Consider the following 25,754-nt stretch of genomic DNA (forward strand, 5'->3'; position numbering starts at 1 on the left):
TATAGTGGGCATGCGGGAGGCCAGGTGGACGTACCGCCGAATTGCTCAACACGTGGGGTGTGAGGTCTCCACAGTACATCGATGTTGTCGCCAGTGGTCGGCAGAAGGTGCACGTGCCCGTCGACCTGGGACCGGACCGCAGCGACGCACGGATGCACGCCAAGACCGTAGGATCCTACGCAGTGCCGTAGGGGACCGCACCGCCACTTCCCAGCAAATTAGGGACACTGTTGCTCCTGGGGTATCGGCGAGGACCATTCGCAACCGTGTCCATGAAGCTGGGCTACGGTCCCGCACGCCGTTAGGCCGTCTTCCGCTCACACCCCAACATCGTGCAGCCCTCCTCCAGTGGTGTCGCGACAGGCATGAATGGAGGGACGAATGGAGACGTGTCGTCTTCAGCGATGAGAGCCGCTTCTGCCTTGGTGCCAATGATGGTCGTATGCATGTTTGGCGCCGTGCAGGTGAGCGCCACAATCAGGACTGCATACGACCGAGGCACACAGGGCCAACACCCGGCATCATGGTGTGGGGAGCGATCTCCTACACTGGCCGTACACCACTGGTGATCGTCGAGGGGACACTGAATAGTGCACGGTACATCCAAACCGTCATCGAACCCATCGTTCTACCATTCCTAGACCGGCAAGGGAACTTGCTGTTCCAACAGGACAATGCACGTCCGCATGTATCCCGTGCCACCCAACGTGCTCTAGAAGGTGTAAGTCAACTACCCTGGCCAGCAAGATCTCCAGATCTGTCCCCCATTGAGCATGTTTGGGACTGGATGAAGCGTCGTCTCACGCGGTCTGCACGTCCAGCACGAACGCTGGTCCAACTGAGGCGCCAGGTGGAAATGGCATGGCAAGCCGTTCCACAGGACTACATCCAGCATCTCTACGATCGTCTCCATGGGAGAAGAGCAGCCTGCATTGCTGCGGAAGGTGGATATACACTGTACTAGTGCCGACATTGTGCATGCTCTGTTGCCTGTGTCTATGTGCCTGTGGTTCTGTCAGTGTGATCATGTGATGTATCTGACCCCAGGAATGTGTCAATAAAGTTTCCCCTTCCTGGGACAATGCATTCACGGTGTTCTTATTTCAATTTCCAGGAGTGTAGAACTTACAACAAAGTCATCCTGTATCCGTCTGCAGGCAATAAATGATTCTTTCTGATATACAACCAGTGTCAGGCTACTGTTATTGCACTTCTTATGGCAAAGTTTGATTTAGAAAGATAACATATGCAAAAAGTGTTTCCAAATGAAAAGTGCAGGAAAGCAACCACATATCAGTGAACTTGACACTGTTGCAGTGGCGGTTCTGTGCAGTTTAATGGTCTGTACAAGATATGAGCCAGATAATCTGATGGGGACTCTGCTGAAGGACAGCTCAAAATTGTAGAAATGTACATTAACTGTTAGCTAATGTTCAAATTTTAGACAGTTTAACATTAATGTAAATGGGTGACAGGTGTTCTGAATTGTACTTGAATCACACAGATAGAGAATGGACCTGAACTAATTCACCTACAACACTGTCAACCTCAGGAAAAAATTGACACACACTACTTAATGATTTTGGTCATGGGTTACTCGTCATTTGCTCTTTGAGAATGAGTGAACAAGATACTTTATCCTAGTCAGTCACACAGTTCAGTAACAAACCTAAGTCCACCCGAAGGCATCAGGGATCCCTTAACTGTGTGTCAGTTATGTTTCCACAGAACACAATTATAGGATGGCTGTCCTCTGAGAGGGAGGTGGGGTTTGCTTCCCCACACCAATACTCTTCCCTCTGGCAGTCATAATTCTAATTTAATTATGTTCATGGGCAACTTCCAATTAATAGTGACCACACTCTGCACTATAATTATTTGAAAACAAAACTTGATGACATTTCACACACCAAACATCTTCACCTAACATGTGGATAGTTATTTCTGGTTCTACTGCTATGCAAAGTACATTGTCAGTTCCGTGATGTACGGATCCCATGGGTATGAGTGCCCATGGAAGTTGGATGTCAATATTATGCAGATTCTTAAATTCCAAAGGAGTAATGACACTGAGAAATACTTTAAATTGTAGAAGCAGTCTGATTTCCAGCAGAAAAATGCCACTGCTTCCCATTAGAAACATTAATTTGTTGAAAGCTTAAAGACAACCAAAGGAAGAGAACAAAGTACCATCTCAGAAGGAACCTTTAGAAATCTATGCAGAAGCAAACACTCAAGCCAGAGTTCTTCAATTACCACCTACTTTTAATGGACAATTGCAGTCTACTAAGGCTTTGTCTTCAGACACATAGCTTGACAACCTTTCAAACTAAGACAGTTAGTCAGACGATTAAAGTTGTGTGTATATTTTGCTAAAAATAGGTGAATTGTTCTGAATTTGGCCAAAATCTTATGCTACATTTTCTGGTCTGTAATAATTCCATCTCCTAAGTGAGTTAAATAGCTTCACATTTATTTAGAAAGATGAGCAGAAAACAAATCCATGCCTAGCATGTGTCAGCAGTGATGCATTCTGAACAAACTAATCAAATTGTAATTTGTATTTAGAGTCATCAGTATTTTTTAAAAATGAATAAGAATGAGACAAAACCGTTGACTAATGTAAGAAAAAAATGAGTATGTAAAGACAATTTGGTCATTGTCTCCTCATGGTTGAATGGTGAATGATAGTTGTGGTGTCCCAAATTTTTAGTAAACAAACAGAAATCTTTCAAAAAAAATCTGAATTCTAAGTTGTGTGAAAGTCTTCTGAAGAATTTCCTCAGTCTTACGTATTCTGACAAATATTCACTCACAAATATACCTTCCAGGACTTTAATCATCACAGTCATGTTTTTCTGACCTACGTCTCTCTCTACAAAACAAATGTCCACTTGATTTTAGGAAAAATGTTTCATATGAAACTAGATCTAAAACCATAATGTTTTAGCTGTGAAATGATGACAGTGCTCTTTACAAAGTTGTACTTTTCATTACACACACAAATACAACATAATATTGAGAAAACACGTGGTTAACCTTTCTCTCTCCTCTCTGTTCTACTTTTGAAACATTTATACTTACTTACTTACATACTCTGCAAGCCACTGTATGATGAATGGCAGTGTGTACCTTGCACCACTACTAGTCATTTCTTTTCCAGTTCCACTCACAAAATAAGTGAGGGGGAATAAGACTGTGTATATGCCTCCATATGTGCCACAATTTGTTATGTTGTCTTCACACTTGCTATGCAAAATATACATTAATGGTGACAGGATCTTCCTGCAGCCAGCTACAAGTGCCAGTTTCTTAAAATGTCTCTGCAGTGTTTAGCAAAAAGAATGCTGTCTTCTCTCTAGGAATTCCCATTAGAGTTAATTGAGCGTTTGTATAATACTAAAATGTCAATTAGGCCTATTGGTAACAAATCCAGTGGTGCACTTCTGAATTACTTAACTTCTTCCCTGGTGGGGAGTCTTTCTTACATGCTGGTTCCATTTTGTATTGCTTTGCAACATTATGCCTAGATATTTGTTTGACATAACCAAGTCAAGCAGCATACCACTAACAATGAATTCAAATATTATACAATTGTTTTCCTGCTCATCTGCAGTAACTTACAGCTTTTTCACATTTAGTGCAAACTGCCATGCATTACATCAAATAGAACTTACAACAGTGCCTCCTGCAGGCAGTAAATGATTCTTTCCAATATACAACAGCAGCATCAACAACAAATGACAGCAGATTGCTATAAGCTCTGTCAAATTGTCTATGCATATATTGCGCTTCACTTGGGGGTAATCCTAGAGGTATCCTCATCTCAGAGGAACACTCGCTATCTGGGATGATGTACTGGGTCATACGTCTTGAGGAGTCTTGGGGTCTCATACATATCTGAGAACCCTTTCTGTACACTTTTGCCTCTGTCAAAGGCCCGGCCAGGTGGAACATGGCAAGACAGTGCAGATCATGCCACTATGAGTGACTAAGACATTCACTGGCGAGAGACACTGCACAAGAGTGGGTCACTGTGGAAACAGACACCAAAAAATCAGCTGTCACACTGGGGAAGTGGCTGAAACCTTGTCAGCAACTCACAGATGTGCCATAGTATGACAGACCTGCCTCCTGCAACAGTCACCACAGGGCAGTCAACTGCACAAGTGGACACATGTGGTCGCTCCGGCCTGTGGCAAATCTGTATCTCGAGATGGCTGGCACAATACGCTAATGAGCGTTTTGATAGTATGGACTCGATGCTGTGGGCTGAGTCCACAGGCCATACTACCAGACCTTGTTCTGTCTGGCCAGGTCTTATCTCTACAAGGGATCTCTCTGAGAAACACTTCTGCAAATCTAGGGATATTGAATCTGGTGGCTGTCCTTCATCCAATGCCTGTAGGGTACTGTGTGAGAAAAGGACAAGCATAGTTGTGCACAAGTGTTGGCTTCTAACTTGGAATTGATCTGTAGACGTGACCTTTCATTCTTGAGGAAATTTATTACATTTGAACTTCAGAACATGTTGGAGAATTCTGCAGCAAACTGATGTTACACATTTTGGTCTGTAATTCTGTGGGGTCTGTTCTTTCAGCCTCCTTATTTACAGATGTCACCTGCACTTTTTTCAAAGCACTGAGGACACTGAGCCTTCACATCATTTGCTAAGAGTATGGTGCATTTGTGGTCTGTGAGTTTACCATAACACTGCTACTGACGTGCACAACTCGGTGATTACACATGGTCATTTATCTTTTTCACTCAGAGTTTTCTGTGTCTTGCCGTTAGCTATTAATTATAACCTCTCCCATCTATGAACTCAAATTGGTAGATGTGGAGTGAAACAGTATTTCCTCTTCTGATTTACTTGTTATTCTTTCAGCAATACACACTTATCTTTGAGGATCAGAAGCTAGACACCATTCGACAACATGCTGCTATTGATAACATTGTTGTGTAACTCTCATGTAAACAAATGTCACTTTATATGACAGAGAGGTGACTGAGCAGCAAGGTATGTCAGTCAGTTACATAATTCGTGTACGCATCCACATCCACACTATGCAAATTGCTGAAGTGTTTGGCACAGGGTATATCAGAGTGTAACAACTGTTACTGCTTAAACCATTCTGTGTGCCCTGTAATTAGTGTAATTTTGTGTTCCCAGTCCCCATGGGAATTATCTGCAGGGGAATGTAGTACATTTTTAGATTCCGTAATTATGGTTCTTCAAAATTCTGTAAGCGAGCTTTCAGGGGCTCTTGATGTTGACATTAAAGTGTCTGCCATTACAAGTTCTTTAGCATGTTTGTGACACCCTTGGATATCTGAAAGAAACTTGTCACTATTCGTGTTGTCCTTAGTATGCATTAGAGATTGGAAACATCGTGAATGAGTTTGTCAAGGTTCGCATACATTATAAATTGAGGTACTCTTTCACCTCGGTGCTGTACTGGCTTCCATTCTCCATGGTAAAGTTTCAAGAGTATGATGGATCTGAGGATGGTGACACTGGAGTCACTTCCTACTTATCAACTCACTCTCCTGCGGAAGCATGCAGGAGTGTAAGGCTGGTTCTGACTTGGTACAGTGCACAATCTTCTGTCACAAAGTAGTGTGATGGAGTTAAAATGACTGATTGTTGGAATTGTATTGCCTCTAACAAAGGTATGTATGATGAGGCTGTGGGCTGTGTAAAAGGAGAATTAAGTTATGTGGTGTATAGCATTGATAAAGTGCTCCTTCAGAGAAAAACTGTCTGAAATACGCTCAGTGCCATAGTTCATTAGGACATTCTTCAGACAAAAACAAATTGTGTCTAATGGAAAAAGGAGTTGTACTTCTGTTTGTTACTCCTCCACCATGAGAGAACAATGTCCACTATCAAACAAAAACTGGGTAGAAAGCAATGCCACTGTTCTGTCCCTGTGACCAAAAATTTGCTGTCTGTGTCGTCTTCTGATCTTGGTGACTTGTGTCTATGAGCTAATAGTGAACTGGGTAGCTTAACATTTGTTTCTTTAACTTTTAGCATTGGTATGCCAACTGGGCAAACTCAGGTACTCACCCTCCTTCATATGCTTGTACTCAACAAAACCAGAGCGACTCATTTTCATTAAACTGGGGAGTAGCACAAACTCAGGAGTTGAGTCTCTGAGTATATGGGGAATATGAATTCGGAGATGCAGTAGGACCCTCCAGCGAGTTTAAAGTGACTACACAGAGCTGTTTTTGATCCTTCAGTGTGTGTTTGGTATTCCCTGTTAGCTTATTCATTATAGCTCTCTCACAGCCTAGCTGTATTCAGCAGTGGGTCACAGAAAGTTCCACAAGCAGACTTTTTTGGTGACTGTGTTTTTTCAGTATCCTGCCGATGGATGGATGGATGGATGGATGGATGGATGGATGGATGGATGGATGGATGGATGGATGGATGGATGGATGGATGGATGGATGGATGGATGGATGGATGGATGGATGGATGGATGGATGGATGGATGGATGGATGGATGGATGGATGGATGGATGGATGGATGGATGGATGGATGGATGGATGGATGGATGGATGGATGGATGGATGGATGGATGGATGGATGGATGGATGGATGGATGGATGGATGGATGGATGGATGGATGGATGGATGGATGGATGGATGGATGGATGGATGGATGGATGGATGGATGGATGGATGGATGGATGGATGGATGGATGGATGGATGGATGGATGGATGGATGGATGGATGGATGGATGGATGGATGGATGGATGGATGGATGGATGGATGGATGGATGGATGGATGGATGGATGGATGGATGGATGGATGGATGGATGGATGGATGGATGGATGGATGGATGGATGGATGGATGGATGGATGGATGGATGGATGGATGGATGGATGGATGGATGGATGGATGGATGGATGGATGGATGGATGGATGGATGGATGGATGGATGGATGGATGGATGGATGGATGGATGGATGGATGGATGGATGGATGGATGGATGGATGGATGGATGGATGGATGGATGGATGGATGGATGGATGGATGGATGGATGGATGGATGGATGGATGGATGGATGGATGGATGGATGGATGGATGGATGGATGGATGGATGGATGGATGGATGGATGGATGGATGGATGGATGGATGGATGGATGGATGGATGGATGGATGGATGGATGGATGGATGGATGGATGGATGGATGGATGGATGGATGGATGGATGGATGGATGGATGGATGGATGGATGGATGGATGGATGGATGGATGGATGGATGGATGGATGGATGGATGGATGGATGGATGGATGGATGGATGGATGGATGGATGGATTGATTATTTGTAACTGAGAGTGTGTGATCATTTAATTTTATAGCCCCACAAATTGCTGCACCCATATATTTGTATAAATTGGCTCATTCAGTTTAATTCATTATGATAATGGTCCAAATTTCTCATTCCTTTATACATTTTGTGAAGTTCAAAAATTCATGTATCATTATGTTTAAAGCAAGTTACTTGTTCTTGTACCACTTTGAAAGGTTGTCAAGATCTGATTGTATATTTGAGCAGGTTTTTCCCAGCTCCAGTATAGATAACTGCATGTTCTGATGACTGCCTGAAACTACAATTATCATCATCTACTAGGCTATTGTTATAAGACATAGACAGACCAATTTCCTGGAGCACACTCAAAATTGCTTCTGTATGGAGTGAGCATAAAAGAACAATTTTGAAAAGTTGTAAAACTAAACAGTGAGACATATCCACTTTAAACATTATCCTTAAGCTCTGAAAGTTTTTTATGGGTTATGGGGTTTGGTATGTGCACTGAGTTACATGGTAGATGTTGAAGATATTCACACTCTTCACAAACCTAATGTGATGTGTCAGTGGTGACACAGGACTGCAGCTGCAGCTGCAGTTCAGTGTCATAATTGTGAAGAATTTGGCTGGGATGGGATAAATACCTTCTTTCACATAATCCAGTAAAGGTAGCATTTTGGATTGCTAGAAGTGGGGTAGTTTGATTTTCAGGTCTGTTATATGTGCTGTACGTTCTGATAAATAAAAGCTTTAAATATTCTCCCCTTGTATTTTATCTGCATCTTCCAATTGTCACTAAGAAATGGCACATTTTCAGTGTTTTCTCAGTAACTCACTTCCAGTGCATTTTTGGCAAAACTGTGCCATTATCAGTTTTAGAGTGTGTTGAATTTCCTGAGAGTTTCATAAATTACATTCTGGAAAATTTCAGACAGCTGCTAAGATATGAGGCTGTCAAAATTACAAAAAAAAATTACAAGAAATGGTAAAAAGTTAGATATGTCAGTAGTTCTGCATTAACAACTCTTTCAGTGAAGTTTTCTGCACAGTGAATAATAATCAGTGTTGGATGGGATTTACTTTCCCTCCAGATACATAAAAAAGAATTGTAAGTACTCCCTTTACAAGCAGAGAAACGTTTAATTAACAATTTGCCGATGTAGACCCTAAACTGAAAATACCACGCTCAGTCAAAAATCCTGTTGGTGGAAGTAATATCATCTATAAGTCTATGTATACATTACAGTTTTTTTTCCAAAAAGGACCTTACGACTTTGAAAATTTGTATAAATTCATTCATAGTACTTGCAGAGGTGACTGTAGTGTCAATTTAAAGAGAAATACGTGAAGATTTGACTTGTGTAGTTTGCTAGTTTAGTCACATAGTAAGAAGCACTAGTGGCAGTTGTGTTAAAGGTGAATTCCATCACTGGACTTCAGCATGCTAGCTGTGTGTTTTGGTTAGAAGAATTGAAGTCGGCAACAACAGTTCAACATAATTTCCATACCACGTACATTAAAGGTGCTCCTACTAGGCCTACCATTTATGAGTGGCATAAATGCTTTGTAGAAACAGGGTGCTCAGTAAGACAAGCAAAATCATCACGTTGTGAGTGAGTGAGAGGAATTTTTGTCAGCAGCCCTACAAAATTGACGTCATGTGCATCTCGTGAACTACAAATCTCACATATGAATGTCTGACATATGTTAAGAAACCATTAATGTTTGAAACCGTACAGATTGCTGATTGTAAAAACAATGAGACAATGATAAAATTTCACACGAGAACTTCTGTGTGGATATGGTAAACTGTTTACATGAGTATGAACATTTCTTGGACAAAATCATTTTTTCTTTTATGAAAAGTTGACTTTTCACTCAGTGACAAGGTTAACACACATAACTGGGATTTGGGGAAGTGAATATCGACATCAAACATTGCAATATATTTGTGATAGTCCTAAACAGAATGTTTTTGTGCACTGGACAAGAACAAAGCATACAGCCCTCTTTTTTTCCACAAGAGAACCATCAATGGGATAGTGTACCTGTATGTTAAAACAATTTTTGATACCACAAATCGATGAGGATGGCCAAGAATGAAATGTTTACTCCATGCAAGGTGGTGCACCATGCTTCTACCTGGCTGTTGTCTGGGGTTTTCAGACCTATTGATTGGCAGTGATGCACCAATTGCATGGCCCCACATTTCCCAGACCTGACACAACTCAACTTTGAGGATTTATCAGGGAGATTGTGTTTGTACCTCCTATGCTGGCTTTTCTACCTGAGATTACAGCAAGTATTTACACCACCACTGAGCAAGTTACACCTGCACTGCCACAGTGAGTCTGTGAAAAATTGACTTCCAATGGGATGTGTGCAACATAACAAATAGAAGCCACATAAATCATTTTTAGTCCAAGGAAAAAGAACTTGATATTTCATGCCCATGCAATAAATCTTGTGACAACAAATACAGTTGTCAAAAAGCAGAACTGCACTGTACCTATTTATTGTGTATTTGCAGAACTGCAATGTATGTGCTCATTGTGGATTCAAAGCATTTGGTAATGCACCAGATGTTGAATTCAACATGGGAGAAGATGAGTTCACTAATTCACTTTGTACTGGTTGAAGTAAAGATTGTACTCATACACATGAATTAGATCTGAACCAAAACAGAAGTCGATGAATTTTCAACTTATTGTATATATATCATTAAAATAAAGCTTAAGTGTGTATACCAGAAATAACATCAATGATATCTTTTAGAGTCAGGATGCTTAGAGTTCATTTTCACTAAAATTGTTAATGCAACATTTCTCTGGATGGGTAGGGAGTCTAACAAATATTCTGTATGAATCGTAAAGAAATGTAAATCCTCTATAACATCAGTTACTATGCATAGAGCTCAAAGAAGCACTAAAAAAAAGTTACTAAGTTAGAGACATATCTCACATTTTAAATTCCTGGAAGTTGTTTTCAGAATTCTTGGTAGCTGTCTGAAATTTTCCAACATGTTTTATATGAAACTTGTAGGGAATTTAATGACCTTAAAAATTGATGATGGCATACTTTTACCTAAAACACACTAGAAGAGAGTTGTTGTTGTTGTGGTCTTTAGTCCTGAGACTGGTTTGATGCAGCTCTCCATGCTACTCTATCCTGTGCAAGCTTCTTCATATCCCAGTACCTACTGCAACCTACATTCTTCTGAATCTGCTTAGTGTATTCATCTCTTTGTCTCCCTCTACGATTTTTACTCTCCACGCTGGCCTCCAATACTAAATTGGTGATCCATTGATGCCTCAGACCATGTCCTACCAACCGATCCCATCTTCTAGTCAAGTTGTGCCACAAACTCCTCTTATTCCCAATTCTATTCAATACTTCCTAATTAGTTATGTGATCTACCCATCTGATCTTCAGCATTCTTCTGTAGCACCACATTTCAAAAGCTTCTATTCTCTTCTTGTCCAAACTATTTATCGTCCATGTTTCACTTCCATACATGGCTACACTCCATACAAATAATTTCAGAAATGGCTTCCTGACACTTAAATCTATACTCAATGTTAACAAATTTCTCTTCTTCAGAAACGCTTTCCTTGTCATTGTCAGTCTACATTTTATATCCTCTCTACTTTGACCATCATCAGTTATTTTACTCCCCAAATAGCAAAACTCCTTTACTACTTTAAGTGTCTCATTTCCTAATGTAATTCCCTCAGCATCACCCGACTTAATTCGACTACATCCCATTATCCTAGTTTTGCTTTTGTTGATGTTCATCTTACATCCTCCTTTCAAGACACTATCCATTCCGTTCAACTGCTCTTCGAAGTCCTTTGCTGTCTCTGACAGAATTACAATGTCATACGTGAAAATACACTCCTGGAAATGGAAAAAAGAACACATTGACACCGGTGTGTCAGACCCACCATACTTGCTCCGAACACTGCGAGAGGGCTGTACAAGCAATGATCACACGCACGGCACAGCGGACACACCAGGAACCGCGGTGTTGGCCGTCGAATGGCGCTAGCTGCGCAGCATTTGTGCACCGCCGCCGTCAGTGTCAGCCAGTTTGCCGTGGCATACGGAGCTCCATCGCAGTCTTTAACACTGGTAGCATGCCGCGACAGCGTGGACGTGAACCGTATGTGCAGTTGACGGACTTTGAGCGAGGGCGTATAGTGGGCATGCGGGAGGCCGGGTGGACGTACCGCCGAATTGCTCAACACGTGGGGCGTGAGGTCTCCACAGTACATCGATGTTGTCGCCAGTGGTCGGCGGAAGGTGCACGTGCCCGTCGACCTGGGACCGGACCGCAGCGACGCACGGATGCACGCCAAGACCGTAGGATCCTACGCAGTGCCGTAGGGGACCGCACCGCCACTTCCCAGCAAATTAGGGACACTGTTGCTCCTGGGGTATCGGCGAGGACCATTCGCAACCGTCTCCATGAAGCTGGGCTACGGTCCCGCACACCGTTAGGCCGTCTTCCGCTCACGCCCCAACATCGTGAAGCCCGCCTCCAGTGGTGTCGCGACAGGCGTGAATGGAGGGACGAATGGAGACGTGTCGTCTTCAGCGATGAGAGTCGCTTCTGCCTTGGTGCCAATGATGGTCGTATGCATGTTTGGCGCCGTGCAGGTGAGCGCCACAATCAGGACTGCATACGACCGAGGCACACAGGGCCAACACCCGGCATCATGGTGTGGGGAGCGATCTCCTACACTGGCCGTACACCACTGGTGATCGTCGAGGGGACACTGAATAGTGCACGGTACATCCAAACCGTCATCGAACCCATCGTTCTACCATTCCTAGACCGGCAAGGGAACTTGCTGTTCCAACAGGACAATGCACGTCCGCATGTATCCCGTGCCACCCAACGTGCTCTAGAAGGTGTAAGTCAACTACCCTGGCCAGCAAGATCTCCGGATCTGTCCCCCATTGAGCATGTTTGGGACTGGATGAAGCGTCGTCTCACGCGGTCTGCACGTCCAGCACGAACGCTGGTCCAACTGAGGCGCCAGGTGGAAATGGCATGGCAAGCCGTTCCACAGGACTACATCCAGCATCTCTACGATCGTCTCCATGGGAGAATAGCAGCCTGCATTGCTGCGAAAGGTGGATATACACTGTACTAGTGCCGACATTGTGCATGCTCTGTTGCCTGTGTCTATGTGCCTGTGGTTCTGTCAGTGTGATCATGTGATGTATCTGACCCCAGGAATGTGTCAATAAAGTTTCCCCTTCCTGGGACAATGAATTCACGGTGTTCTTATTTCAATTTCCAGGAGTGTAGAAGTTTTTATTTCTTCTCCATGGATTTCAATACCTACTCCGGACTTTTCTTTCATTTCATTTACTGCTTGCTTAATATACAGATTGAATACCATATGGGAGAGGCTACAACCCCATCTCACTCCCTTCCCAACCACTGCTTCCCATTCATGTCCCTCGACTCTTATAACTGCACGCTGGTTTCTGTACAAATTGTAAATAACCTTTGCTCCCTGTATTTCACCCCTGCCACCTTCAGAATTTGAAAGAGGGTATTCCAGTCAACATTGTCAAAAGGTTTCTCTAAGTCTACAAATGCTAGAAACGTAGGTTTGCCCTTCCCTAATCCAGCTTCTAAGATAAGTCGTAGGGTCAGTATTGCCTCATGTGTTCCAACATTTCTACGGAATCGAAACTGATCTTCCCCGAGGTCTGCTTCTCCTAGTTTTTCCATTCGTCTGCAAAGAATTCACGTTAGTATTTTGCAGCTGTGACTTATTAAACTGATATTTCGGTAATTTTCACATCTGTCAACACCTGATTTCTTTGGGATTGGAATTATTATATTCTTCTTGAAGTCTGAGGGTATTTCACCTGTTTCATACATCGTGTTCACCAGATGGTAGAGTTTTGTCAGGATGGGCTCTCCAGAGGCCGTCAGTAGTTCTAATGGAATGTTGTCTACTCCGGGGGCCTTGTTTTAACTCGGGTCTTTCAGTGCTCTGTCAAACTCTTCACGCAGTATCGTATCTCCCATTTCATCTTCATCTACATCCTCTTACATTTCCATTATATTGTCCTCAAGTACATCACCCTTGTATAGACCCTCTATATATTCCTTCCACCTTTCTGCTTTCCCTTCTTTCCTTATAACAGGGTTTCCATCTGAGCTCTTGATGTTCATGCAAGTGGTTCTCTTATCTCCGAAGGTCTCTCTAATTTTTCTATAGACAGTATCTATCTTACCCCTAGTGAGACAAGCCTCTACATCCATACATTTGTCCTCTAGTCATCCCTGCTTAGCAATTTTGCACTTCCTGTCGATCTCGTTTTTGAGACGTTTGTATTCCTTATTGCCTGCTTCATTTACTGCATTTTTATATTTTCTCCTTTCATCAATTAAATTCAATATATCTTCTGTTACCCAAGGATTTCTACTAGCCCTCGTATTTTTACCGACTTGATCCTCTGCTGCCTTCACTACTTCATCCCTCAGAGCTACCCATTCTTCTTCTACTGAATTTCTTTCCCCCATTCCTGTCATTTGTTCCCTTATGCTCTCCCTGAAACTCTGTACAACCTCTGGTTTAGACAGTTTATACAGGTCCCATCTCCTTAAATTCCCACCTTTTTGCAGTTTCTTCAGTTTTAATCTACAGATCATAACCATTAGATTGTGATCAGAGTCCACATCTGCTCCTGGAAATGTCTTAAAATTTAAAACCTGGTTCCTAAATCTCTGTCTTACCATTATATAATCTATCTGAAACCTGTTAGTATCTCCAGGCTTCTTTCATGTATACAACCTTCTTTTATGATTCTTGAACCAAGCGTTAGCTATGATTAATTTGTGCTCTGTGCAAAATTCTACCAAGTGGCTTCCTCTTTGGTTTCTTAGCCCCAATCCATATTCACCTACTAAATTTCCTTCTCTCCCTTTTCCTCCTACCGAATTCCAGTCACCCATGACTATTAAATTTTCGTCACCCTTCACTATCTGAATAATTTCTTTTATTTCATCGTACATTTCTTCAATTTCTTCATCATCTGCAGAGCTAGTTGGCATATAAACTTGTACTACTGTAGTAGGCGTGGGCTTCGTGTCTATCTTTGTCACAATAATGCGTTCACTATGCTGTTTGTAGTAGCTTACCCACATTCCTATTTTCCTATTCATTATTAAACCTACTCCTGCATTACCCATATTAGATTTTGTGTTTATAACCCTGTAGTCACCTGACCAGGAGTCTTGTTCCTCCTGCCACCGAACTTCACTAATTCCCACTATATCTAACTTTAACCTATCCATTTCCCTTTTTAAATTTTCTAACCTACCTACTTGATTAAGGGATCTGACATTCCACATTCCGATCCGTAGAATGCCAGTTTTCTTTTTCCTGATAATGACATCCTCTTGAGTAGTCCCCGCCCGGCGATCCGAATGGGGGACTATTTTACTTCCGGAATATTTTACTTCCGGAATATTTTACCCAAGAGGATGCCATCATCATTAACCATACAGTAAAGCTGCATGCGCTCGGGGAAAAATTACAGCCGTAGTTTCCCCTTGCTTTCAGCTGTTCGCAGTACCAGCACAGTGAGGCTGTTTTGGTTAGTGTTCCAAGGCCAGATCAGTCAATCATCCAGACTGTTGCCCTTGCAACTACTGAAAAGGCTGCTGCCCCTATTCAGGAACTACACGTTTGCCTGGCCTCTCAACAGATACCCCTCCATTGTGGTTGTACCTACGGTACAGCTATCTGTATCAGTGAGGCACGCAAGCCTCCCCACCAGCGGCAAGGTCCATGGTTCAATGGAGGAGGAGGAGGAGGAGGAGGAGGAGGAGGAGGAGGAGAGTTATTGTGGAAACCTGATTTAAGTGCCATTTCTTGGTGGGGTTTTCAAGATGGTGGATAACACACAAGGAAGAAGTTCCAAAACTTAGGTTTTTCACAAGAGGGGTAATACATAAAACATACATGAAAATTAAAAGCTATTCCACATTTTGCAACCAATACCCTTTGTCAGAGCTTTCTACTAGGCTATAAAACCATTTAAAAAAACACAAGTGATTCAATCTGGTAACAATCATGGCCATGTGCATCACAAACCACCACTACCACCAGTGTGGCAGTCATTGCCCAGGCAAATGTGCAGCTGAGAGGAAGTGAGGAGTTGCACCACCTAATTATGGGGTGAAGTAGTTGGATTCTTCTTACAATTGAGGTGGAATCACTAAAAGAATCAAATAATGGTAACATGGCTATGGCAGTTCTCTCCATGAAAAAGAAGGGGTCATAAATCTTTTCGCTTGACACTGTGCAGAAACTTTAAAATTTTGCAAATCTTGCTTGTTTGGTGGATAAATGGGGATTTGGTGTTCCCAAAAAGTGGATCTTACGCAGATTGACTTCACTGTTAGAGTGAAACATTGCTTCATAAAAAAAATAGAAAAATATCTTTGTGTCATCGTGGTCTGTGCTTGCCAACATCTCAGTGCAAAAGTCATATTGTGCAGCATAATTTCACAGCATTAGTACCTGTATCAATTGCAATCTGTAAGATTTTAAGTGTGAACATTTACACAGTATTTTGGAAACTACTGTTAATGAAATGTATCAAAACTTGCTATATGTGTCAATTTCTGTGTACTTCACTATACAGCTCAAATCTGATTGAGATTTTCCTCTGGCATGGAAGACAGACTTCAAAACTAATGGTACGAGGAGTGTGGCTCTAAGTGAAAGTGTGTGTGGAATTCTGAATGGTGGTCACTGACTCCCTTTTTGCTAACTGGAGGACACGCCAGTTGCAGTGTTGTGGTGTAATTGCCAATTTCTACACTCCAACACTCTCTTGACATTAGTCCATGACAAAACAAATTTTTGAAAGTACAGAATTGTTAATTGTTCTCAATCAAATAACATATGAGACAGTCAGCCCCATCTCTTAAATAATGGGAGCTGGAGCGAATGAGAGGTGCTTCCTTTCCAGGAGGATAGGTAGCTTGAAGCTCCTACTTGATGGAACTGCCTCATTTCTCCAGAAATCCCTCCTATTTCTAAATAAATATGAGCCTAAGAATACTGGTTACACAGTGTGGGGCCTCGTCACTAACTGAGCTTTTACATCTGCAGTGCTGCATAGACCTGGGCAAAAATGTACTCAGGTTCCATAATGGCAGAGAGACACCCTTTCTGCCACCATGTGAAGAAGTGTCCACCCCCAGGGAGGCCTTTGCTGCTGTGCCGAACGAGAGGCCAGATGGCCCCGAGCCTATGCACACCGCCCAGGACTCACGTGCTGGTGCAGCACCACTCCTCGGTGAGTTCAATACTGCTCTGCTCCATATTGTATCTTCCTGGCTTTGTATCCATAGAGCCAGCGCAGCTGGCATGTGGTTACTTAAGTGAGTTTGCTAGTTATTTACATTTTATGTGAACTGTATCTACCATGGTCAGCATGATGTCGAAATTTTAGTAAATTATCTTAAGCTTTCTTTACTCCCATACAATAATTTGAATTTGTTCCATCTACTATGTATTCCAGGAGTGTCTCCCAGGAGTTGTTACACATGTTTCACCAGATATTTCCAGTTTGTTTCTGCACTATGTAGCTGCAGTTGGCTGAAACAAATATTACCGATTCTATCTTTTGGGCAAAATTCAGTGTTTTTGGAAAGTGTCAGTTTGTTTCCTTTTAGAAACAAAATTTTTTTGAAGTGGAAATTTAGAAGCCTATTCTATAGAGCATCTCAAATTAGTTTAGTGTGATATTCTTTTAATTGATATGTATTAGTGGGTACAGTGATACACAATGAATAACCACTACTCCAGAAGTAACAGTACTGCCCAAGTGTACTGATTGCTACTGCAATGCGCCAGTGCTCCTCAGTCACTGCATGAGTATTGGTTATTCTGTGTGTCTCAATCTGCCTGTTCATATGAACTGATAAAATGAGTATCATGTTAGAGTAAATGAGAACTGCACTATGACACGTGCAATTAAAATACTGTTTCCGAAAGCATTTTGCTTGTAAACATAAGTATGCTTCCCGAAGACCGTATGTCTCTCATGAAAGACATGATCATCAGTATTTATTGCAGTTGACTCGATGTTCACATTGAAAAAATGAAATCACTAATACCTGCCGAAACACCAGAGAAAATTAATCTGATCATCATTCAGAAATTCTTGAAAGGTATAAATGTTGTCAAGCATATGAATTATTATTTGCTGTTTGAAATTAATTGCAATTCCTACTACATTTCTTAAATCACCATGTGGTCAAAGATTTTTGTAGCTGAAATAGAAACCCACCCCAATTGCACCAAGTATTATTAAGACATATCCGACATAGCAGTAATAATTATATACCCAAACCTTCCACATGTTTGACTCCATCTATTAGTGTAAACCATATAAAAATCCATTCAATAGTTACTGATAATATTCTTCACTTAGACAGAAAAGTGCAGTGCAGGACTTTAATTTATATTATATATAGAAGAAGATGCACATGAATGCATAGATTTTAGCAATAATTATTGTATGGCACATTGTGATCATGTCCCTGACCTATGCTACTGGGAGAGGGGATCTACAGTTCAACACAGAATCTGAACCGTGTGCTGATTCGGGCAAATATTAAAATATTTGAGGTGTGAATATGAGGTTAAAAAGCAAACTGAAACGTCTGTGCTCAGTCACAGTCAATGCCGCAGCTTTTCACTTTCTGAGCCCATGCTCTGCTAGCCCACCAAGCCCGACAAAGAGCCTGGTCAAGCTAGGTTGGTATTAGCAGTTGAATCAGCTGTGTGCTGCTTTTCCTGAGACACACCACTTCCTCAGTATCTGAGCAACATTTACATGCTACTGCTGCCAGGAGCTGTCATTCCAAACACAAAATAAATATGGATCAGATAATGGCACATGTACTACAGGCTCATTGTCAGTGGTGATAAAATATAAGCAAAGAATTCCTCATGATTGTTTATTAGCGAAAGCCATATGAAAATCCCTGTAATAGTTTGAGATTGGTCTGAATCAAATAGAAACTGTGGCAGGGGACTTCGATTTACATCATGTATAGATATAGATGTGTACAATCTACTCCTTTCTCTGCTGCTCTGAGGCTGAATGACAGATAGTGTAAATTGACAATATTCAAAGTGGTCTTCGCAGAGCTTCCAGTTGTCCTCACTGTTGTGTAAAGATTATGGGAGCTGACGCAAGGATTATATGGTTATCTTGAAGAAAGCCTTTAATGAGATTATTCAAACAGAGAGCTGAATTACAAGCTTTTATAATTTGTCATTTCTTTCAGATTAAGACAGTTTGAGTGATGTCTTCATTGTTTGTAATTACTTTTTGACATATATATTTTGAAACTTTAATGAATTATATCCATCTGTACAAGGAAAACAGAAAATAGTTATCAATACTAATAAGAAACAAAATAGATTTTTGTATTTCTTCTGTTGGTAAGGGAAAACTACAAAGCTTTCAGACATGGAATATTTGAAGAATTGGTCGAGTGTCTCGACAGTGGGAATATTTCTTTGTGGGATGTGTTTTCATGAACAACAGAATACAAAATAGAAAATGAATTCATGGGTCCAGAATACTTTATTTGCTGAAACCAGAAAATTTGTGAAACAAACCCTTTGCAGAAATGACATCAGATTAAAGCATGGAATCATTATTCAAAACAGTGTCACTTGATTTTTGGTGCAGGGTTTGTGATGATTGTCCACAACAGAGTATGAAGCTGCAAAGACAAAATACACCAACCCTTATATAAATGTTGATATTAAACTATTGGTCATAAATGAGGTGGAGAAAAGATTGTCATGTCCCATAAAATCAATTTATTAGTGGAATCAATACAGTGCTGTTTTTGTGTGTTGTGTTCAGGTGTAGTGGTTTGTATATTGTTGTAGATGACAGTGGTATATAAAGTACAGTTTTTGAATGATTTTCATCAAATGATTATAATTTAAGAATGATTCAGGTTTTGCTTAATGTAAGGCTTCATAAAATATTTAGTGTCTCAAAAGGTTTCTGTCACTAAACAAGGTTGAGAATTTTTGGTGGAACTCATTCCTTCTCTAGTATGACATCTGTTAACATTACTATTGTGTTCAGATTGTGAATAGTTTCCCGAACCCAACATTGTACAGCAGCAAATATGCTGTAGGACTGTGGTCAATCTGGCCAATGGTTGGGACTCCCTTCCCAACAGTCACAGCTCAGCTGTCCATCATCATATTATTTCTATTATCCACTTCTGGCCAACAATTATTTTACTTCAATGTGGAGTTACTTCAGAAAATCCCATAAATCATTGACTCTAAATAGGAAAATTATGCCAGCTTTTTTAAATTTTATTTTCAAAAGTCTCTTATTAATTATAATGCATACATTGCAGAGTTTGTTCAATATGAGATGCAACACATGATTCTCAGTTAGGTCCTCGCCAGTATTAAAAGCTGACAGTTCAAAATGTTTTGTTTCATTTATTGCTTTGCCCTCAATCATTATTTCCGATGGTGTGGTCAAGGTATCTGCATTTACTGTTTCAGTTAATATTTCTGTTACAGGAATAATAAGCACTAAGAATAATTTGTGGTGCTCACCCATGGTCATCATGTAGATACCATTTCAAGGAACTATGGACTTTAAATTAATTGCCAAAATACTAATAAAATTCATAATAAATAATCCGCCATAATTTGAAAATAAGTTATTACATATGTAAAACACCAGAGGGGAAAAACATCTTTACTACCCAATATTAAAGCTGTCAGCGGCACAGAAAGAAGTTCAATATTCAGAACAGAAATTTATCATAACATAAAACTCTGACAGATAGTAAAGCAAGTAACAGACTGATTCTGTGTGCACAGATTATATTATATTAGATTAGTACTTGTTCCATAGATCATGAATACGACTATTCGTAATGATTCATAGTTTATCTGATCTGACACCTTCTGTTCTGTTGAAATATTATGGTGAATCTCTCTGTCCACTCTACACTACATACATGGGGTCGCGTCAGAGATATGAAGGTCAACTTTTTTTAAATGGGTTGCTATAGTTTGGTACTTATTTTCTGATAGCAGCTATTGAGACAAATCCAGTAATGTGTAACAGTAAGGTCTTTGAAGGTCAATGAAGGTCACAAATACGGCATGAACGTCGTCCATTTACAGAAAGTATTTGAAGTGATGACCATTGGTATCAATGCAGTGCTGCGATGTTATCATAGATGGAGTTGTATTCCTTATCACATCTGCATTCATCAAAGCACATGCTCTGACAATTCTCTCTTCCATATCTTCAGGTGTAGTTGGAACATGTTTATAAATAATGCATCTGTATTTTTTATTGTGGGGATTCTCAAGAGACATTAAATCCGACAAATGAGCCCGCCATGACACATCTCCTCTGTGTCCAATCCAATGATTTGGGAATTGTCTCTGCAACTAATTTATAGCCATCAGTGAAAAATGTGCTGGACACCCATCGTGTTGATAACACACTCTCTTCCTTGTTCATAGATTTCTTCGAATAACAGACCTAATGTTTGTTGCAGAAATTTGGTTTACTTCCTACCATTAAGATTACCTTTGATAGAATAAGGGCCTATAATTCTGTCCTCCAGAATCCCACACCATACATTCACCAAACACATTTTTTGGGGTGCAACTTGCCGCAGCCAACATGGATTTGCAGCTGCCCAATAATACATGTTATGCAGATTAACATTTCCATGGATAATGTGAATGTAGCCTCATCAGTAAATAGTCAAATTAATAAATGTGCCGTCCCTCTGAATGTGAAGTTGAGCACATCAGCAGAATTCAATGTGATGCATACAATCTGTACCAGTTAATTCTTGGTGGAGACTGATATGGTAAGAATGATATTTATGGTGATACAGAACATGACAAACACTACTCTGGCTCATGCCAGATTTCCTTGCAATTCGACATGAACTAACACAAGGACACCGAACAACAGTGGCAAGAGTGCTAATTTCCGTTTCCTCATTAATAACTTTCCTTTGCTGGATATGTTCCCTGTGCATTAAAGATTCAGTTGTTCTCAATTTATCACACACACATTTAAATGTATGATGTGATGTGTAGGGTGAGTATGTTAAGGATGTATTTCAGTGGATAAGTCTCTAGCACTCACTGAATTTCGTTGGCATTCTCCACAAATGAGAAACATATTGACCTGTTCTTTGAAGGAATACATCATTCACATTTGTTTGATTTGATAATACTAGTCTTACCATTCCTATTAGTGTTGTATTGCAAAACTTTTGAATGGTGTTAACATGTCAATGGCACGTTAGATGGATACCCCGTGTGTTAGGTGAATATTTACTATTCGCACGATATATGAGAGATAATTGTCAGAGCGCGTGCTTTCATAAGTTCTGATATGATAAGGAATACAACTCAATCCACAATAAGAAAATCAAAGCACTGCCTTGATATCAATGGTCATCACTTCGAACACCTTCTGTAAAAGGACATTTGTGACCTTTGTTGACCTTCAAAGACCTACCTGTTATGCATCACTGGATTTGTCTTGATAGCCACTATCAAAACTAAGTGCCAAATTATAGCAACCCATTTAAAAAAAACAAAGTTGACCTTCATATCTCTGATGTGACCCGACCTAGCAACAAAAAACCATCATATTATGGCCGCCGATGTCCCATGCAACATTTATCCCACAAACTTTTCAGGTGTGTGTAGGTGTGTGTGTGTGTAGGTGTGTGTGTGTGTAGGTGTGTGTGTGTGTAGGTGTGTGTGTGTGTAGGTGTGTGTGTGTGTAGGTGTGTGTGTGTGTAGGTGTGTGTGTGTGTAGGTGTGTGTGTGTGTAGGTGTGTGTGTGTGTAGGTGTGTGTGTGTGTAGGTGTGTGTGTGTGTAGGTGTGTGTGTGTGTAGGTGTGTGTGTGTGTGTGTAGGTGTGTGTGTGTGTAGGTGTGTGTGTGTGTAGGTGTGTGTGTGTGTGTGTGTGTGTGTGTGTAGGTGTGTGTGTGTGTGTGTGTGTGTGTGTGTAGGTGTGTGTGTGTGTGTGTAGGTGTGTGTGTGTGTGTGTAGGTGTGTGTGTGTGTGTGTAGGTGTGTGTGTGTGTGTGTGTAGGTGTGTGTGTGTGTGTGTGTAGGTGTGTGTGTGTGTGTGTAGGTGTGTGTGTGTGTGTGTAGGTGTGTGTGTGTGTGTAGGTGTGTGTGTGTGTGTAGGTGTGTGTGTGTGTAGGTGTGTGTGTGTGTAGGTGTGTGTGTGTGTGTGTGTGTAGGTGTGTGTGTGTGTGTGTGTGTAGGTGTGTGTGTGTGTGTGTGTGTGTAGGTGTGTGTGTGTGTGTGTGTGTAGGTGTGTGTGTGTGTGTGTGTGTAGGTGTGTGTGTGTGTGTGTGTGTAGGTGTGTGTGTGTGTGTGTGTGTAGGTGTGTGTGTGTGTGTGTGTAGGTGTGTGTGTGTGTGTGTGTAGGTGTGTGTGTGTGTGTGTGTAGGTGTGTGTGTGTGTGTGTGTGTAGGTGTGTGTGTGTGTGTGTGTAGGTGTGTGTGTGTGTGTGTGTAGGTGTGTGTGTGTGTGTGTGTGTGTAGGTGTGTGTGTGTGTGTGTGTGTGTGTAGGTGTGTGTGTGTGTGTGTGTGTAGGTGTGTGTGTGTGTGTGTGTAGGTGTGTGTGTGTGTGTGTGTGTGTGTGTGTGTGTGTGTGTGTGTGTGTAGGTGTGTGTGTGTGTGTGTGTAGGTGTGTGTGTGTGTGTGTGTGTGTGTGTGTGTGTGTGTGTGTGTGTAGGGGTGTGTGTAGGGGTGTGTGTAGGGGTGTGTGTGTGTGTGTGTGTGTGTGTGTAGGGGTGTGTGTAGGGGTGTGTGTAGGGTGTGGGGGTGTGTGGGTGTGTGTGTGTGTGTGAGAGAGAGACACGTTTCTTCATTTTCTCTTCAGCATCTCAGTAGTTTTTATGGAACCATGGCTGACCTTGCAATTCTTTATGAAGCTCAGAGTTGGATTGAGGAATCATGGTCAGGGAATATTGAAGAATTGTGGTTCATGTGATGTGCTGTAGGTTACGTAGAACTAATTATAGATGAAATCAAGATTATTGAAGTAAAGAGTACACTGGAAAAATTTGAAGCACAGTAGTTAAAAGGGTTAAACTACATTGAAAGACTGTCTGGTAATTGATATTGAGAAACAATGTACATATAATACACAATAATGAGACATCAATGCTGAACAGTTTTGTGGTGTCAACAAGTACGAATGACATATCTCTGCTGTCACAAGTTCTTTGACTCGGTAACCCAATAGCTCGTACCATCTTGCTTATTCATTTTGCTATGACATGCTATAATGAGGAAATCTCTATGAAATATACGGAGTCCTAAAAGACTGAGTGTGTTTTCCTTGGGCTTCAACCCAACAGATATACCACAGTTTCAGCACATGGAACTGTACCAAAATCTAGATGCAAGGGAGTGTTGTCAGGCATTTTACATTCCAACGAAAGGTAAGAATCTGGGTGCAGCAAGCTTTTCAAGAAGCCCACAGACATCCATGAGTTAGTAGAATCCATGCTGTATGGTTGCAATTGTTAGGAAGTATTTTCCAGGAAATAACGTGAGAGGGTCATACAGATCCCACAACACCCATAGGAAAGAAGTGAGAACTGTTAGCACATGCTGTCATCATAAACTGTAGTTCTGCATCCATTGATGTTTCTAAAAGTTTAACAGCTCTTCACTTCGGAATAATGAAATCCTGTTAAAGTATCACTACTGATTCTCTTCTTTTTGCAGATGCCACTTCACTTGCTCATAAAATAGTTCCCATTAAGACTGCCACTCCTGTCTGTTCCCTTACCCATCTGTAAGAAGAAAGTAGTAGTGTTGTGATGTATTGTAATTTCCTGCCTGATGTTGCAGTTTTAATGCAGAAACAACAAAAATATATTAAGCCATAAACTTGTCCTGTCATCATTTTGTGTGAGGTGACCATGGGAGAAAGTTCCATAACAACCAGAATGAAATTTTCACTCTGCATTAGTGTGTGAACCAATATGAAACTTTCTAGCAGATTAAAACTGTATGCCAGACACAAATATGTGTAGTCAGTAATTGCATTCATTCTAAAATTTTGGATGAATATAATGTGCATATTAATGTACAGTGTTTTGGACTGCACGACACGTTCACACGCATGCATGCATGCACATAGTTTACAACATTTAAAATTCTTAAATTCAGTCAATAAATGTCTGAAATGCTGATACTTGACAGTTTTTTGTCCCTTGACAATCTTTAGATGTGCAGCATGCAACAGATGTAAGAGTTTCAAGAACCTTAGATTGTCTCTGGGTCAATTTAAATTTGTGTGTGAAATCATTGACCTTGTTACAGTAACACATTTTTTGTTTTTTGTTTTCTGTCAATCAGGAGAAGTCGCTCAACAAAGCAGCCGAAACAGGGTCAGGAGCCCCAGGAGCAGGAGCCCCATGTTCAGGGGCAGGAGCCCCAGGAGCAGGAGCCCCATGATCAGGGGCAGGAGCCCCAGGAGCAGGAGCCCCATGATCAGGGGCAGGAGCCCCAGGAGCAGGAGCCCCATGATCAGGGGCAGGAGCCCCAGGAGCAGGAGCCCCATGATCAGGGGCAGGAGCCCCAGGAGCAGGAGCCCCATGATCAGGGGCAGGAGCCCCAGGAGCAGGAGCCCCATGTTCAGGGGCAGGAGCCCCATGAGCAGGAGCTCCAGTGATTCTTCACGAGTAAGTTTAATTGGTGGTCGTGGTTGTGGTTGTGGCGGTGAAGCAGTAGCCATAGATTTATTTTGGTATGCCATCAAAAAATTTTTATTATTTTAACAATGGTTTCTCCCCCACCCTCCACTTTTACCCCATGTTATGTGCACACAGGGCACCAGCCTTTGTAGTACTCATGTGCCATTATCCCTTTATCTGGTAACTGCTTTTTGTAGAACTTAATGTTCCTCTGCAGAAATGTTACTTCCGGTCACACTACCTGTTTATTTCTTCAAATAATCACTCTACCATTCTCCAAATTTTATAGAAGTGAAAGCTGTGTTCGTGGGACATATTTAGCAGTATAGAACTTATTCCTTTGGCTTAGGGCTGGATTAACACTAGTGCCAGCCACCTATCATTTTGTATAACCCATTCGGTGAGTATTTGGAGGGTGGATGGTTGGGTCATCATGTACTGTAGCAGATATAGCCACTCCACAACTCGAGCACTGCACTAGGTGTAGTTATTTGGGTTTCCTGCACAAAACTCAATCAGTTGGGACTACCTGCTGTGACAGATGTGGAAAAACCCCCCTCATGCTCAATTTTGTTGTTGATGCCAAAGAAACTGGGGAAATACT

At 41.4% G+C, this 25,754-nt stretch overlaps 1 protein-coding gene across 1 annotated transcript in view; it reads left to right on the plus strand.

Moving 5' to 3' along the window:
- Positions 1 to 25,128, plus strand: part of LOC124742879 (involucrin-like) — a 78,271-nt gene extending 53,143 nt beyond the window's left edge. The window contains exon 2 of the mRNA XM_047248820.1: positions 24,813 to 25,128. Coding sequence (XP_047104776.1) covers positions 24,813 to 25,128 — 316 coding nt within the window. The remainder of the gene's footprint in view (positions 1 to 24,812) is intronic.
- The last annotated feature ends 626 nt before the right edge of the window (positions 25,129 to 25,754 follow it).

The sequence above is a fragment of the Schistocerca piceifrons genome, unplaced genomic scaffold (assembly GCF_021461385.2).
Source record: "Schistocerca piceifrons isolate TAMUIC-IGC-003096 unplaced genomic scaffold, iqSchPice1.1 HiC_scaffold_2341, whole genome shotgun sequence".
NCBI classification, from domain to species: domain Eukaryota; kingdom Metazoa; phylum Arthropoda; class Insecta; order Orthoptera; family Acrididae; genus Schistocerca; species Schistocerca piceifrons.